The 17,518-nt window shown below is 51.4% G+C and overlaps 1 protein-coding gene across 3 annotated transcripts in view; it reads left to right on the top strand.

The window, feature by feature from the left end:
- The window catches only part of TCOF1 (treacle ribosome biogenesis factor 1), a 32,479-nt gene that overhangs the window by 9,179 nt on the left and 5,782 nt on the right, over positions 1 to 17,518 (top strand). Inside the window, exons 6-18 of one of the 3 annotated variants that reach the window (XM_080920308.1) lie at positions 634 to 707; positions 2,925 to 3,131; positions 5,095 to 5,307; positions 5,448 to 5,663; positions 5,757 to 6,113; positions 6,276 to 6,494; positions 6,588 to 6,746; positions 8,998 to 9,105; positions 9,285 to 9,470; positions 9,564 to 9,770; positions 10,636 to 10,743; positions 14,607 to 14,793; positions 15,706 to 15,824. In XM_080920308.1, coding sequence (XP_080776434.1) covers positions 634 to 707; positions 2,925 to 3,131; positions 5,095 to 5,307; positions 5,448 to 5,663; positions 5,757 to 6,113; positions 6,276 to 6,494; positions 6,588 to 6,746; positions 8,998 to 9,105; positions 9,285 to 9,470; positions 9,564 to 9,770; positions 10,636 to 10,743; positions 14,607 to 14,793; positions 15,706 to 15,824 — 2,360 coding nt within the window. The remainder of the gene's footprint in view (positions 1 to 633; positions 708 to 2,924; positions 3,132 to 5,094; positions 5,308 to 5,447; positions 5,664 to 5,756; positions 6,114 to 6,275; positions 6,495 to 6,587; positions 6,747 to 8,997; positions 9,106 to 9,284; positions 9,471 to 9,563; positions 9,771 to 10,635; positions 10,744 to 14,606; positions 14,794 to 15,705; positions 15,825 to 17,518) is intronic. The other 2 variants (XM_080920310.1, XM_080920309.1) reach the window with 2 other exon arrangements.

Raw genomic sequence — 17,518 nt, 5'->3', positions numbered from 1 at the left:
TCTGACCTAGATCAGCTGCAATATGGACTCTTGGTTTTATTTTTATTTATTTTAAATTTACTTTTGTTTTATGTGCATTGTTTTTGTTTGTTTGTTTGCCTGTATGTACATCTGTGTGAGATATCAGATCTTGGAGTTACAGATAGTTGTGAGCGGTCAAGTGGGTGCTAGGAATTGAACTCAGGTCCTCTGGAAGAGGAGTCAAGTCAGTCAGTGCTCTTAACCCCCAAGCCATCTCTCCAGCCCTCTATATGGGCTTTTTAGAGGGTGACATTTCCTGGCTTTTCTCTCTGGTCGGTTACAGGGACCACTGTGGTCACTTGGAAACTAAATGAAAAGGCATAGGTTTTTCTTCCTAATGCAAAATAGGCCTTTGCCCAGCCTGTCCCCCGTTCCCCAACTTGATAGCAAATAGTGACTTGATTAACCATCAGGTGCTTTTAGCCTTTCCAAGACTTCAGAGAGGTCTGCAACAATGTGTGAGGGTCCCCACTCCAGCTGGGTCGGGGCAGATACCTAACCCTGTACAGGTGAGAAGCAAGTGCTACCTAGGTTTGACTGGCAAATGGCATGGAGGCTCTGGGAAGGAGGTGAATATGGAAATGGTCCTCAGTGTCCTATGTCCACCCTCAGGAACGGTGACAACAGGCCAAGCCAGCAGTTCCAGCGATGATACCTCCAGCTCAAGCGATGAGACAGATGTAGAGGTAAATGCTACCCCTTCCCAGGCATTGCTCTCTCTTCTAGCTTCTGACCCTCCCAGAAGCCTTGCTAGTGTTCAGATCCCAGTGGCCAGTTACCAGCCCAGCAGTTGTGTCGACTGCTGGAAGGTTACAGACAAGACTAGACAGTTGGGGAATGAGGACCACAGTACTGCTTAGGATATGCTGGGCATCAGGTCCAATGCTGGGAGAGGAAGACACAGGAGCAGAGACCCTGAATAGGAGTAACTGTGACATGTGGTCAGGGGTAAAGCTGCCTAGAGGATTCTGACCCTAATGGTCAGTGTGGGTTTGGGGCTAGAATTGGATGGGACCCTTGGTCTGCAGCCTTGTTTCTTTGAACTTTGAGTACTTAACATCAGATCTTGAGAATACAGAGTGAGCCAGGTAGGCAGCTGCCTGCCTTCATGGGGACCATTGGTTTTTTAACTGCAGTGGAGAAGGAAAACAGAAAGCCATAGGGGTCAACCCAGCACCCGAGGGGCAGGTGTGGGAGAAGTCACCGCACCAGCAGGACAAAGGCGGAGGGAGCTTGTGGATCTGCAATTCCTTGCTTGAGGTACAAGATGAGGTTAGACTTCGCAGGGCTTTAATCCTGTCTGAGCTGGTCAGTGAAGGGGTTAGCATTCTTGTAAGGTCACTGAGGGGTCGTCAAGGGGCTTTAAGCACTGCACAGAGGTGGCCTGGACTGGAGGAAGATTTAGAGTAAAAGATTCAGTGAGGCCCACTGGCAGGTTGTCAGGTGACAGTAACAAGATGCCAGTGGTGAGAACCAGTATGTCCCATATGTATTACATATATTATTTGTCATAATAACCAACCTGTACCCCAATAGAAAGCCACAAGCTCATTTTAAAAAAAAAGAAAGAAAGAAAGAAAAAAGCATGAAGGTGTTTATATTCTAGTTGTTGAATCTTGGGCTTGAACTTTGTAAATTACAGTGTTGTATCATCATTTCAAAAGGTTGGAGCAGGGACCAGGAATAGATTATACCTACGGTGCTGTCCCACCAAACCCAGTGCCCCTGGGTAGCCGGAGCTGTGCCCTTCTGCTCCAGACTTGGCCACAGCTGTTCCTCGCCTTCCCTGTTGCTGTGGGCCCTGAGTAGAATAAGGCCCAAGGAACCCCTCCAGATCCCTTTACTCCAGGATTTTCTCCTGCAAATCCAGCACCTAAGTTTACAGCACTGGCAACCAGAAACCAGTGCGGAGCTCAGCAGCAGGGTTGTTTAAGAGGGTGGTGCCATAGGCTCATGTGGGGCGTCAGATGCCGCAGTGAAACAGGTACTGCCTGGCCCACTGGCTACCTCAGGCTGTCAGGATTTTGGAACACTAGAAAAGTCCCAGGAAGAAGTTCAAGCCAGTGCAGATGCCAGGCTCTTCTCCCCCAGACAGTACCTTATTCAGGTGCTTTTTGGTTTGAGTGACCCCTCCGGGTAGACTCTCTTATGAAAATCTCAGTGGATAGGCAGGTATGGTGGCTGAGTGCTGCCCCGAAGGTAGCTAGGGGTTCTTGTAAACCTTGTGCTGCCCTTAAGTGTTCTGTGCCTTTTTAGAAAAGGGCTGTAAGATTCTGTCTGCCTCTGGGAGATGGAAGGGAACATGCTTTTAATTACTTCTCTGTTGCTGTGAGTGGCCCTCATAGGCTCATGTATTTGAATGTTTGGTCACCAGGGAGTGGGACTGTTTGAAAGGATTACAAGGGTTAGGAGGTGTGGCCATGTTGGAGAAACCATGTCACCTCTGGGCATGGGCTTAGAGGTCTGAAAGGTTTCCAGAGTCCTCATCAGACCCAGTCTTTGTCTATCTGTGGACCAGGATGCAGCTCCCCGATACTTCTCCAGTACCGTTCCTTTCTCTTAACCCACCACCTCGGTCATGGTGTCTCTTCACAGCAATAGGGCAGTGACTAAGACACCAAAACAAATTTTTCTTCAAAAGAGTTTAACTGAACTTACGGTCTCAAAAGGTGAGAGTTTGTGATGGTAGAGCAAAGGCATAACCGTGGGAACAGCTCGGAGCTCACACCCTGATTCACAGCAGGAGGCAGAGAGAGAATGCAGGACTTAAGTCTTGAACCCAGGACACACTCCATCAAGGCAAACACCTCTCCCAGTTGGTCAAGTATTCAAACAGGAGCCTGTGAGGCCATTCTCGTTCAAATTGACTTGACTGCCAAGGGATTTCTGTTTCCTGCTTGTAGGTGAAGCCCTCAGCAAAACCACCCCAGGCCAAAGCTTTAACACCCTCTGCCAAGGAGCCTCCAGCAAGAATAGCCCCAGGACCTACCAAGTTAGGGACTGCGACACCCACTCTGACTAAACCAGTAAAGGCTGCAGCAGCACAGTCTGAGAGCAGTGAGGAGGACTCAGAGAGTGAGGAAGAGGCCCCTGCTGGCCTGCCAAGCCAGGTGAGCCCAAGGAGGGTTATTGTGGCCCCTGATGCTGCCAAAGCCACTGTGTGATGGAGTACTCCTGCTGAAGGGGACCCATTCTAGAGTTTATGGAGAGGGAGAAGAGTGGGGACAAGTTGGAGAACAGTGGCAACTGGGCAGCTTCGGTACCTATGGAAACTGTCCACTGGGCCCACACTGCAGCCAGAATGGCTGACGCCTTCGAGGGACCAGGGGTTGTCCTACACCTGCTTTGGTGGTTGTTATTTGCCTTGGTTTCCATGTGTGGCCAGTGTTTTGCTGTCCTCAGGACAGCTACTAGGAGGAGACCTGAGGTTTCCTCCATTCTGAGTCAGTCTCCCTGTAGTCTGTGTTGGCTTCTGACTCACGTTCTCTTAAGTTTTCTGTCGCTTTGAAGAGAAACAAAAGCCAACGTATAAAAGAGAATTCAACTTGGTGCTTACAGTTCCATGACCGAGAACATGGCAGTGGTCAGGCATGAGGCTGGAGCAGTCACAAAACGCCTGAAACTGGTCCACAAGCAGAGAGAAAGCTTAATTCAAAGCAGTAGTACATCTTCTCTAACAAAGCCAAGCCTTCAGATCCTTTCAAATGCTTCCATCAACAGAAAGGGGAAGGGGACACACCAAGTATTCAGATACTGCATGTGCCCCAGCGAGTCCTAAGAACGTTAAAGGGCTTGGTTCTCTCTTTAGCTTTTCTAGCCAAACTAGACCCTGAGCAGGCAACTGCTAGAGAGAATCTATTTTGTTCCTCTTTCGGGGCCTTTCTATGGAGTGCGGCTCAGATAGCCGTCTCATGGTCCCGTACACATGCCGGGACAAGCAGAAAGGACTAGAAAGCTTTTAGAGTTGGAACAAGGAGGAAGAAGTGAAGGGAGTCCATATCTGGGGGCACAGGGGTGCACGCCAATTAAAATGTTAAAGAAGAGTTGGCTGACAACATGAAGTGGCCAAGGGAGGACCCAGAAGGAGGTATGACTACAGGCCTGAGGTTGAAGGGAGCAGAGGGTAGTTGGGTGCTGAAGCTCTGAGGCAAGTTACAGGGTGGGCAGACCCAGCCCACAGTGGGGCTGCATTGTGGGCGTTGGTTCATATCTGAAGAGAGGTGCTGAACGCAGCTTGTGTGCGGTAACTGGCCCACCACACAGGTCTTAAAAGGACCAAAGCCATTTATTTTCTAGGAGATTTAGGGCCAAGTGGACAAGGCCATCATGAGAAGACAGGGCCTGTAGCCACCCTACCAAACCCGAGAGGCAGTGGTGAGCCTGTGGCTGAGAACAGTGAGGAGACTGGATAAAGGGACCAGTGTGGGAACTGGATCTGGAACAGTGGTTCTCACCCCCCCCCCAATGCTGTGAGCCTTAAATGCAGTTCTGCATGTTGTGGTGACCCCCAACCATAAAATCATTTCATTGCTACTTCATAACTGTAATTTTGCTACTGCTATGAATCAAAATATAAATGTCATATATGTAGGACATCTGATGTGTGACCTCAAAAGGGGTTGTGACCTACAGGATGATAACTGCTGATCTAGGAGTCCTGCTGTTTACCACAGGAAGTGCCAGGAGGTTTGAGTTCTTTTCAGCGTTCAGGCTGTCCCTTAGCAGCTTTACATACCTCTTCTCTGCCCTGAGCTTTGCTGGCCAGACTCAGAAGCCAGTGCCAGTACCCACATAGCAGACTTTTCCATCTAAGGATTTAACCACTTATGTGTTAGTGCTGTCCAGGGCCAAACCGAAGGCCACTATACTGGTATCACTGGGTACTGAGGAGGTCTGCGGTACTCTGGTACTGAGAGAGTATGGAACCGGTCAGTGCCAAGGAACCACAGGGCCCGGGGTGGCTAGGACACCAGTGAGAGAGGAAATTGGTATCTCCGGAGCCTCTGGGCTTTCTGCTGATGGCATCACCAGAGGACTGAGAAAGAAGAACTAACTATTCTTTTCCTTCACCAGGTAAAGGCCCCTGGAAAAGGTCATGCCAGAGCAGCCTCGGTTTCTGCCAAGGGGATCTCTGGGAAAGGGCCCATCTCGGCAACCCCAGAGAAGACTGGGACCACCCAGGCCAAGACAGGAAGGCCAGAAAAGGATATGGAAACCAGCAGCGAGGACGATTCGGACGATTCTGATAGCGAGGATGAGATGCCAATCAATGTGACCACTCCTCAGGTGAAGCCTCAGGAGGGAGCATCCATTCACAGCCTAGAAGGCTTCTAACCTGTCTCCTCAGCTGGTCACACTCATCCCCTCTCCTGTCGGGTCTCTGTACACATCTACCTTCTGATTCACTCCTCAATTTCTCACACTAGGCAAGACTTTCTGGGAAGAGTTCTCATGTCAGAGGTACCTCGGCGCCTCCCAAGGGGTCATCCCAGAAAGGGGCTCCTGCAGTCACCCCTGGGAAAGCAAGGCCTCTGGCAGCCCAGGCCCAGGCAGGGAAGCCGGAAACCAGGAGCAGTGAGGAGTCAGAGAGTGACAGTGGGGAGACACCAGCAGCTGGGACTCTGACCAGGAGTCCTGCCAAGGTGAGGCCAGGGATGCCCTGTGTTCTGTCTAGAAAGGCCTCATTCTTTAAAAGCAGAGCATTTTCCCCTGATCTTGCCCTCTGTCACTCGAAGGTGAAACCTTTGGGGAAAAGCCCCCAGGTCAGACCAGCTTCCACTGCAAGCCCAGGGTCATCTGGAAAAGGTGCCAACCCACCCTGCGCTGGGAAGGCGGGGTCAGCAGCTCTCAAGGTCCAAACGAAAAAGGAAGAAGAGGACTCAGAGAGCAGCAGTGAGGAGTCGGACAGTGATGGGGATGTGAACCCAGCCAAGGCAAAGCCCCCTGGAACTAAAGCCACCCATGCACTCCCTCAGAAGGTGGGGCCTGTGGCCACCCAGGTCAAGACTGACAGGGGCAAAGCCCACTCAGAGAGCAGTGAGGAGTCAACTGACAGCGAAGAGGAGGCAGCACCAGTATCCTCTGCTGCTCAGGTGGGAACCAGGGAAGAGAGGCAGTCTGGCTGGCCTGACCCGCCCCAATCAGAAACCCCTCCTCTCAGAATTATGTGGGTTTTTGTTGGGGGGGGGCTGCTTCTCATAACGAATGATGAATCCAGGAGTCTCCTTCAACCTTCATCTACGCTTTCTCCACAGGCTAAACCAGCTCTGGAAAAGCAGATGAAAGCTTCCCCTAGGAAAGGCACCTCTGCATCCGCTACAGGAGTGAGCACCTCGTTCCATTGTAAGGCAGGGACAATGACCTCTTCAGCCCGTTCATCCCTAGCTCTGGCCAAGAACACCCAGAGTCCAGATGTGGACTCTTCTAGTGAATGGGAGTCAGAAGGAGCTGCTCCCGGTCCCACCAGTGTACAGGTAAGGCCGGCATTTGCCCAGGTGGGCTCACTCCTAGCTCCCATGGGGCTTTTCTGGCCCTTGAGAAACCCTTTCTTCTGGTTGTCTTTCTAGGGGAAGTCTGGGGGGAAGGGCCTCCAAGGGAAAGCTGCCTTGGGACAAGGGATGACCCCCATGCACACTCAGAAGACAGGGCCTTCAGCTGCCCAGGTCAAAGCTATGGCTCAGGAAGACTCAGAGAGCAGCGAGGAAGAAGATGAGACCCCAGCACAGGTGAGGTAGGGAGGAACCAGCCTGAACCAAGACTGCTGATGAACTCACCTGAGGCTACTCTTGGCCCAACGGGGTCTCAAGTTTCTCTGCCCTCTGTTTCCTGAGCCTCCTGGCTCTAGGTTCCCACAAGTCTGAGTGTACCCCACACACTCTGCGAGTCAAGTGTGGAGGGAAGGTTCATTGCCTGTTGTCCTGGCACTGAGGAGGCTGAGGAAAAACTGGTGTTGGCTGAGTTCAAGTCTGGTCTGCACCTTCTTGGCCTAAGGGGAAAAATGAAGGGGACGAGAGGAGGAAGAGAGGAGGAAGACAACCATGATGAGGAGGATGAAAGGAAGGAAGGAAGAGAGAAAAAGAAAGAAGGAAGGAAGGAAAGAAAGGAATGGAGAATAAGAAAGAAAGGAAGGAAGGAAGAAAGAAGGGAGAAGGAAGGAAGAGAGAATAAGAAAGAGAGAGGGGGAAGGGAGGAAAGAGAGAGCAAGCATGATTGGTGGTATATGCATATATGTAATCCTAGCATTTGGAGGCTGGAGGACCAAGAGCTCAAGGTAAGCCTGGGCTACATAAACCCTTGTTTTAAGAGAGAGGAGGGGGCTGGAGATATGGCTCTTCCAGAGATCCTGAGTTCAAATCCCAGCAACCACATGGGACTCACAACCATCTGTCATGAGATCTGATGCCTTTTTCTGGTGTGTCTGAAGACAGCTACAATGTATTTATATATAATAAATAATAGATCTTAAATTAAAAACAAGAACAAAAATGTTTGATCAAAACTTAAATGCTTGGGAAGTTGCCACCTGGATCAAGGTGTGATACAGTACACACTATTACAGCAGGATTGGTGGAACTGTTTTGGGCTGTGCAGTGGGGCTAGTCAAGCGTGGTACCTCAGATATTTTAAGATGAATGTCGTGTCCCTGGGGAGCTGAAAGTCATCTGGTGAGGTAGAGGGTGGATTCTTTAGACAGAAGCAGCCTGTGCAAAGCCAAGGAAGTTGTCTTGGGTAGCCCCACCTGCAGGGTTAAGTGGCAGAGGCCAGGAGCCAGGTTACCTGGGCTCAAGACCTGTTCTATTCCTGGAGTCTTGGCTACACTCCTGTGTGTCCGAAATCCACCCTTGTGGGTCTGGGTAGGGCCTCACCTGCCAGAAGTCCAGCGACCTGCCTTCCTGGCAGTGGGCTGGGCTGCTGGTGGCAGAATTGAGGGTCACACCACCTGGCCCACGAGAACAGGAAGTGAAAAGGAGCTTGTCACGGTCTGAGGTATAGGGACCTTCCTTAAGTCCTAACTCTGCCATGCATGTGAGAGGCACTGGGAGTTGGAGCTACTTTGAAACAGACTGGATGACAGCATCTGAATGAGCCAGGGCCTGGCGTGCTGCTGGCTGCCTTTCTGTTTCACACTGACCGGATTCCTCAGAGTCTATCAAGTGTCTGTCTTACTTTGGCTGGGGCCATAGCTTGGTGGTTTAGCATTTGCCTACCATGCACAAGGCCCTGGGTTCCATCTCTGGTACAGCACTTACTCTGGAATGGTCTCTCCTCTGTCACTGATCCATGTAGAGTTGTATGAGCAGGACACGCTGACAGGTATTTTGTTTGAGCAGGACACCCTGACAGGCATTTTGTTTGAGCAGGACACCCTGACAGGCATTTTGTTTGAGCAGGACACCCTGACAGCCATTTTGGGGGTCTGGGGGAGGATGAGATTAAGCAGGGAAAAAACAACAACCCAGAAACAGAGTCTAATGACATGGAGCCTAGCTGAAAGGGAACCTAAAAGGGTTGTGTTTGGTAGGATTATGCTGAAATGGCTTACAGCGCTGGATTTGAGTGTGTGTTAGTGCAGTTAGGCCAACTAAACAAAGTCTATTTAATCTTTGCAGAAATCTCATAGATATGTTCTATTTTTATACTCCTTTTAGAGAGATGAAAGTGAGGCCTGGTAGGATTAAACTGCTTCTTTTGTTTGTTTTGTTTTGTTTTTAGAATCAGGTCTTACTATGTAGCTCTAGCTGTCTTGGAAGTTGCTCTGTAGATCAGGCTGGCCTTAGACTCACAGAGACGTGCCTCCCTTTGCCTCCCGAGTGCTGGATAAAGGGCAGTGCCACCATCCCTGGCATAAGTGACTTCTGAAGCTCACATTGCTCAGTTAGAAGGAGGAGCTAGCATCAACTCAGTGTCTGCAGCATTGGTGTTCTTTTGCTCTGTTGCCCTTTGACCTTCCTAATTCCCTTCCTTCCTTCCTTCCAGGCCACACCCCTGGGGAGACTTCCTCAGGCCAAAACCAACCCACCTCCCACTAAGACACCTCCAACGTCTGCATCTGGAAAAGTGACCTCAGTAGTTGCTCCACCCAAGGCAAGTAGGACCAGAAACCACAAAACGAGTTAGGATAAAGTCTGCAAAGGGGGTCTCTCAGTGATCCGGCATGGACCACACTCTGTCCCACTCAATATGACATTATAATAGCTACACACTAGTAGAAGGTTGACTGCTGCCCTTTCTTCTTCCAATACCATTGCCACCTCTCGATTCAGGGAAAACCACCTGCGAGTACTGTTCAGAACAGCACCATCTCTGCAGGGGGCCAACAGTCTGTTCCGGCCACGGGAAAAGCAAGAGCCCCGGCAGTCCAAGCACAGAAAGGGCCCATGGCTGGCGCAGGGGAGGACTCAGAGAGCAGCAGTGAGGAGTCTGACAGTGAAGAAGAGACACCAGCCCAGGTACCCAGGTGGGCCTGGGCTCAGACACCGTGCGTTTTGGCCTGGGCCTATAGGCACAGCTTTGTATGTCTCTTCCCCTTGCTGTTTCTCCAGATAAAACCTGTGGGGAAGACCTCCCAGACCAGAGCTGCCTCAGCCTCTGCCAAGGAGTCCCCTAAAAAAGGAGTCCATCCAGGTACCTCCAGGAAGACAGGGTCTCCAGCTACCCAGGCCTGGGCACAGAAGACAGAGGACTCAGACAGCAGTAGTGAGGAATCTGACAGTGACGGAGGGATGCTGTCAGCCACCACCCCAGCCCAGGTGAGGCCTGCCGGGCCTGAGAGCCACCGTCACCAACTCTTCACTTAGAAAGACCTTGTCTTTTCTCCCTGGTGGGGAGGAAGAACAGGAAGAAGTCCTAACTCCAGGATCTCTAGGATCCCTTGCCTCCAGGTGCACCTCCCCCCGCCCCCATGTCCCTGGATGAAATGTGCCGTAAGTCCCAAGTCAAGGAGATACTAGGTACTCCTACAGCTCTCCGGGCCTCTACAGCACTGGGCACAGCAGTCTGTTGAGGTATCTGGAGCCATCCTGCAAAGATACCCCTGTCAGAGCCACAAGGAAGCTTGGGCTATGGGGCAATCCTCTGTCTAAGGAGGGCCTGTCCAGCTCAGTGAAGCCTGACCGTTGTCCAGTTCTCATCCTGGTTGCAGAGAGCAGTAGGCTGGCTCTGTTCAGGGTGACAGGTTCTAGTCTGAGCTCAGGCAGCCCAGTAACGTGATGGCCTCTGATGTTGCACCTTAGGGAGGTGGCAGCAAGATCAGAAAAAATAGTCCCTGTGAGTAGTTTCGGCCGACCCTGACCTTATAGAAATGGAGAAAATGTCCCATACAAGTCAAGATACTGTAGCCTTTCTTGAGAAACCGGGTCCAACTTGCTGAGTGAGCACAGGCCACTCCCCTGGGAAACAGAGCCCTCCCCTAGTTGGTATCACCACCAGCTTAGCTCTTCCTCACTGATTGACAAGTTCCATGGTTTGTGACCTCCCTGGCTTGAGAAGGCTTACGCAGAAGGCCACTGTCCTCAGAGAACGAGAGCCCAAGAAGTGCCACTTGAAGCCGAGTTTCCCCCTCCCCTGGGCGCCCTCCCCTGTCATGTGCTTATTCAAGTCTTGTCCCTTTCAAAGGATGGTGTCTCCCAACCTGCCAGAAGCAAAGCCTCAGGTCCAGCGCCCCCAGAGAAGAGCACAGAAGAGTCCTCAGAGAGCAGTGATGAGGATCTGCCGTCCGGCCAGGTAGGCTGCTCTAAAGGCTCCCCTGGCTGGGCCAGGCTGTTGTCTGGTAACAGGGTACATCTTCCCCACAGGGATAGTCTCACCACATGCAGGCAGCACCTCGAAGCTCTTATCTGTCTTCTGGTGTGGTAGGACACGGGCTTCATACCCCTGGCTCCACCGTGCTAGCGAGGATTTATTTAGGACTCGAATGTTTTGTGTAAAATGGAGTTAGCCATGGTGCCCAGTCCCCTGCCAGAACGCTGTTGGGAGGGCATGCTGTCCTGGCTGCCTGTTTGGCATGGCAGGGATTGAGGTCCCTGTCTTCTCGTGGAGAAGCTTGGGAACACTAAGCACTGCTGTCCAGGCGTCTTTCCCATGGATCATTGTGCATCTAGATCCTCCCTTGCAACCTTCTCACTGTCTGACGCTTCCCACTTCTTCCTGGCCTTGTTTCCAAGTGCGAGATCCAGGACACCCTCTCTGACATCAGGGGCCCAAGATGGTACAAGCTCCCTGTGATCCCTGTGATTCCACTCTCTGAGGGAACAGGGTATTTCCATTTGAAGGAGAGGGGCCTGTAGGTCCGTGAGAGCTCAAGGAACCTTTAAATCCTGCTCTTCCTCCCAGCCAGCTGTCCCTGTCTGTAGCCTTCTTCCAGGATATGCTTTTGCCCTCTGGCTCTGCAGTCTTTCTGAGGCACCTCCGCTAGGACTCCTGAAGGACAGACAGCTGGGAGGGAAGGCTGCCTTAATTTATTTATTTATTTATTTATTTTCTGACTAAAATGAGCATTGTGCTGGACTTGAACATAAAGTGGTCCTTTAGTCTTGAGGATCTGGAGTCTCTGTTTTGAAGAAACAAAGCCAGTGGTTATCTAGGTCCCCAGAAGGAATTCAGGAAAGCGAGCTCAGCCCAGGAAGTTGTCATTTTCCTCTGGGAGCGTGTCAGCCTGCTCGGGATTTGCTGTCATTATTGGGCATTTATGGAGCACTTCTCTGTTGACAACTGGAGATGCTCCTTCCTTGGATTCCTGATCTGGTTGGTTGTTTTGAATTAGCCTGTCCATGGGAGAAAGGGCTGGGTACTCCAGCAATTGTCCAGCTCTGGGCCAGCTCTGATCCCAGGTTCCATCCTGCAGCTCAGCCCTGTTATGTGGAGTATAAGCCTCAAGCAGAGGCAGGCTGGGGCCTGGGCTGGGTACAGATGAGAAAGAAGTGGGCATGTGAGGTGATGCAGACATGAAGTAGCATGGCCGATCTGTTTTGCATTAAAGCCATGCATCATGCTACGTCATGCACCATAGGCACTGTCATTACTGAGCCAGAACCTATAAAATCTAAATGTTAGTATTTAGTCAAGGCTTGCATGGTTAGGTCTAAAAGAAACTCCTGCTTGGTCCCCAGAGAGCTCCCTTCCATTCCTGTATCTGAAACCAGTTTGCTAGTCTTCCTGGTTGAGGTGCTCATCCTCCCTTAGAGCATCAACCTCAGCTCTGACTAAGATGGGAGTTTATAAACCCCAAGTCTCCTAGCTGTGTCCTCAGGAAGTGTCATTTCTGAGTCCCCTGGGAAAGGATCAGCCTAGGATCTGTTAACCAGCACCCAGTCATCTTCGTGTGTGTGTGTGTGTGTGTGTGTGTGTGTGTGTGTGTGTGTGTGTGTGTGTGGACACACCCTGCTACTGTACTGCACCTCTAGCCCCACAGAGCTGCTTTGAGAGAAGCTCTTGGTGACATTGGTACAGCTCCACCTTGCTACTTTGCCCCAAACTAACTGGAATAAGGGCACAGTAGATATGAGCCCAGCTAAGACAGCAGGCAGTGTCTCAAATCTGCTTCTGTAGGGATCCTTCCTGCAAATGAGTAGGGTATCTCCATACCCCAATGTGCTCTCGGCACCCACAGGGAATGGAGGTGAGATGCTCAGGTGACTGTGGCAGTATTGTCCTCTTCCAGTGCTTTTTCTCTCTGATCAAAGCACAGCCCACACATGCTGGGCTCTGTGTTTCCCCAGCTGACCACACCCAGATGGGGTGATTAGCCCTTGCTGGGCATGGCCACACACTGCGCTGACAGAGTGGGGAGCAGAGGTGCTGCAGACTTGAACACTGCCCCTGTGCCCAGCCCACCCTCATCAGCTAGGCTGCCTCCGCCGTCGCCTGCCCTCCCTGCATCGGGATGGGGTGGTGTGGGCAGGTGGGGCTGGAGGAGGCTGTGTGCAGAGCTGCTTTTAACATTCCAAGACGCTATTGTTTGCCTCAGTGGGTTTGCTGCCTCTCTTGGTCCCCAACAATCTGTTCTTCTGTCTTCTCACATATATATAGATCCCCCTCCCTCCACCGCAAGCCTTCTCCCACTTTCCATCCTTCTCCTTCTCATCACGTGGGAAGGAAGGCTCTGGAAGTGGCAGATCAGAGCAGCCGCGGGGGAGGCTGTTTGGCAGGGTAGGAAGGGCCTGAGCACAGCGGCGCCACCACACTTGGTGGGTACCATAGTGCTAAGCTTGTTGCTTTCTCTGTCTCCCTGGGGTGGTGGGAGCCTGGTGAAGCACAGCAGGCAGGCAGGGTGTCGGAGTGGATAGAGACCCCGCTAACCCTCGGCAGGCCTCCCATTAGCCAAGGCACAGCCTTCAACCCAGCTACCCTGGTGTTTGGAGAGTAGAAAGTGGAATTCCAGTTCCCTGACTACTGTCTCAGTACCTGCATCAGCTGGGTCTTTGAAAGGAAATAGATCTGGAGTCTCCTGGTGTGCGGTGACATATTTAGGAATCTGGTTCACTGCCAAACTGTCCTTCCCCACAATAGGATCTGGTGTGATGCAAAGCAGACCCACAGGTTAAGTACTGAATCAGGGCGTGTTAGAGCATGTCTGTAATCTCTGCACGAAGGAGACAAGGGGAATATCAAGTCAGAGGCCAACACGGTGAGACCATGTCTCAGGATTAACCCTACACATTACCCCGAGCAGGTCGGCTTTGTGCACGTTCTGCTTCTTGTCCTCTTTGAAGCTGGCCTCAGGCCCGTCATCTCATCGTCAGGATCTCAGTGCGCAGCTCCAGAAAGTTTTCCTAGTCCTTGTAAGCGCAACCACAAGACAATCACAGCTAGAAAGTTGACTAACCAACGGGCCTTGTGCCTGTTTCCCCAAAGTATCCATGTGATGAGTGACATTTTTTATACTTACCCTGTTGAAGAGTCTAAGTAACGTTAGGGTGCGGTGACGTGTTCCTCTAGCTCCAGCACTGGTCTGTATAGCAAAACCTGGCTCAAAGCAAATCAGGGCCACGCACTGTGTCACCATCTTGAGCTCTTTAGTCTGATGGCTGTTGACTACTTGCTTTACCCACCCAGTTACCCCAGGTGGTTTGTGTACTACAGAAACTAGTTCCCCGTATAATCGGGGGCTGCATGCTGGGCCACATCTCAGGGAGACTGCTATGGGGTCTCTGGGGGAAGGGACAATGAGACTCCAGGGAAATCAGACAGGCTGCTATAGGAAACGCTTTTTAGAATTCCCCACTTAGCAGGTGGCCATCTGATGTCACCAGAAGAAAGAGGCTAAATTAGACATCCCGGCTCTCTCCTTGCTTCCTATGTGGCTGTATGGCCCAGGCACTCCTCTTTTCCTCTCTGGACTTAAGGCTTTCCCATTAGGCCAGTGGAGTGGATGGATACCGCTTACCTTGGGGGTCACTGTGAAGGTCAGCTGGGCTCCTGAGCTCTGAAGTGCTGGGCTGAGTGTTGGCTGTTATGGGATGGGAGTGAACTTGGCCCCAGCTCCTTGAAGTTTGCCTTTTAAAACCTTCCGTCATCCCATTTCCCATTTCTTTCCTCTAACCAAGCCTTTAATCACAGGTCTGGGTGTTTATGTTTTTTTTTTCAAGGTGATGAAATCCCCTCCAACTTCTGTCAACCCTAATCGTGGTCCAGCTGTCCCAACTCCTACCCCAGAACAAGTCCAGGCTGTGAACACCACCAGGAAGTCCCAGGCCTCAGGTGGCACTGCCCAGAGCTCCTCCTCTGAGAGTGAGGACGAGGACATGATTCCTGCCTCACAACCCTCCACCCATGGTGAGTGCAGCTGCAGGTGCTGTTCAGCTAGGAGGGCCCCCGCCACACACTCCCTGCCTGTTGAGACCAGAAGTGACCAGATACTAACCAAGTGGCCTAGCAGGGGCATTGGCATTTTTGGACTAGGGGCTCAGCTTGTTAGGCCCTGCTTGTTACCTTGATGAGGGTAGCTCATCTGCCTCGTTTTGAAGAAATCACATTCAAGGCTTCTGTGTGCTAGCTCCAAGCCTGAAAGCCAGAGCATTCTGGTGGCTAGAAGCTACAGGGACTAGGCTAGTCTAAAAAGAGCTCTGTTATACCCAACTGGCTGTGGAGTACACTATTGCTCTGGCAGTGAGCTTCTGTCCCCTTAGCATAGAAAAAGAAGATGGGTAATACTTTATACTGGTTCTCGTCCCAGAACCTAAGGTGAATGAGTATTTGTACGTGGCAAGGCCCTCTGGTAGTGTAAATATCTTCGATTATATATCAGGGCTCTGTGACATTTCTGTCATTAAGTATGGACAGCAAAATTCCTGCTGTCAGCAAAATACTGCTGTTTATTTGGTCAGTAACTACCGGAGATATGAGAGATTATGTTGGGCTGTGATAAACCTCTTCATCAGCACCCTGCAGCTCTCCCACTGATTTCCTAGCTGTGAGCAGTCTCTCCATGATCCAGCATGTTGCTTAGGAGTGGTACCCTGCTCAAGAGGAAGAAGATGAGTCACTGTCACAGCAGCCATTTGAAGGCCATGAGCCTTATCAAATGACATAATGACAGCTGCTGCCTAGAAGGCTTGGGGAAGCCAACATCCCCCTTATGATCCCTAAGTTCATGTAGCAGTTTCATGGGAAGGGTGATCTGGTAATGCCTGGCTGGGGAGATATGGGGCTTCTGTATTCTGATATACCCCCTCTCCTCCGTTTCAGCCATCCGAACCAATGTGACTACGCCCACAGCCCTCTCACGAACAGCCCCCCAACCCAGCAAGAGTGATCAGTCTAGTCGGATGCCAAAAGGCAAGAAACCAAAGACAGCATCCGCTCAGGTACTGTCGGGTAAGAGAGGGTTGTGGTAGGGTTAGTCTCTGCTGCCTTGATGCCATAGGGTTGAATGCCAGTCAGTGGCTTGCTCCCAGCCCCTGGCACTGTCACAAAGGCCTGGAGCCAGGCTCCCAAATCCCTATGGTGTTGTCTGGAAGAGCAGGCTGGTAGTCAGTCCAAAGGCAAGTGGAATCCCCCATCTTCCCAGCTTGGCGGACTATGGGTTAATTTTCTTCCCCCTGGTTTTGAAATGCTGAAACTGTGAATGAGTTGCTTGCCTCTCTTCATATTTGGAATGGAAGTGACCTTACTATTTCCTCCTAGCCACCACGTTTCAGTACATTATTAATATCTAGGGCGGGACTAGTGGACACTGTTTAAGGCATGTCCCACCAGGCCAGGGTTGGTCTAGGCCAGAACCTGGATCCTCTAACTCCAAGTTCCTTGCTCTGTAGGCCTAATGGGGTTTGTTAATGTGAGGTAAGAGTCCATTGCACACCCAACACCCTGAAGGCAGGAGAAAGCTATGCCAAAGCCCCTCCCAGCTTTGAGGGGCTGCTGTGCCACCCCGTTACTGCGCGCATCACCAAATAGCCCAAGAAGAGCTTCTGGCGGTCGTGTGGGCAGTGAGGTGGTGCTGAGCATCTGCCCTGCTGGGCACTGAGGCGGCAGTGGAGCTCCTAAGCCAGCAAAGACATTGCCATTAAATAGGGAAAGCAGCATAAATTAGTTGTCACCAACTGCTAGGTGTTGCAAAGGGAACAAACCAGAGAATAATGGGTGACCTGCTTTAGAAAAGGCGAACGGGGAAGGCTTCTCTGAGAACGTGAGCAGAGCCTCCCCTGCAGGAAGGGAACCGAGAGGCACTAGAACCATGGGTGATCCACGTAGGGCAGATAAGGTAAAGTGGAAGGGGGCTCAGGCCATACCTGGACTGCTTGCTCTGTGCCTGCAGCTCTGGGAGGCTTAGCAAAGGCTTATCCATTGTCTGTGTGCTCTTCCTGGCTGCTAGCAGGATGGGAAGCAGGGGTGCCCTGGGGATTACCTAGCTAGGGACACATCCCAGAGGAGACACAGACAGTGGCCACTGGAGTTGAATTGAAGCTTTCCTGCCTCCAGAACAAAGCAATAGCTCATCACCTGGTGTCTGTCTTTCCATCTGTGATTGCTTGGTCCTCCACCTCTTCTTGCTTGAGCCTCCCTGCCTTACCCATGCCAGGCATCTCTGCCTCAGAATGGTACAGATGCTGCTCTGAGAATCTATGGGTCTCCGGACATTCTTGTATCATTGGTGGGTAACAGAGGGACCCTGCATCTCTCCCACTGGTACTGAAAGCTCTTTCTTAATTAAAAAGCCAGTAAGTATGGGTTGGGGGTAGCTCAGGCGAGGGGTTAGCTGGGGCATAAGGCACTTGCTGCTTGCTGCAAAATCATGAGGACCTGAGTTCATTCTCCAGTACCCACCAAGGATGGTGGCAGGGGTTTGTAATCCCAATACTGGGCGCATTAACCAGCCAGCCTAGCCTAATTGGTGAGCCCCAATCACATTTAAAGATAGAAGGCTTCCTGAGAACTCCTGAATTTTACTCACAGCTTCAACATGAACGTGTATGCAGGCGTGAGTCCCATCAGCCTTTTGGTGCTTGTGTTTGAGGACCTATGTGTACCATATTGACCCCACTCTCCTCCCACATTATGT

Source organism: Micromys minutus, assembly GCF_963924665.1.
Source record: "Micromys minutus genome assembly, chromosome: 8".
In the NCBI taxonomy this organism is placed as follows: Eukaryota; Metazoa; Chordata; class Mammalia; order Rodentia; family Muridae; genus Micromys; species Micromys minutus.
This window is presented reverse-complemented; position numbering and strand designations above follow the sequence as displayed.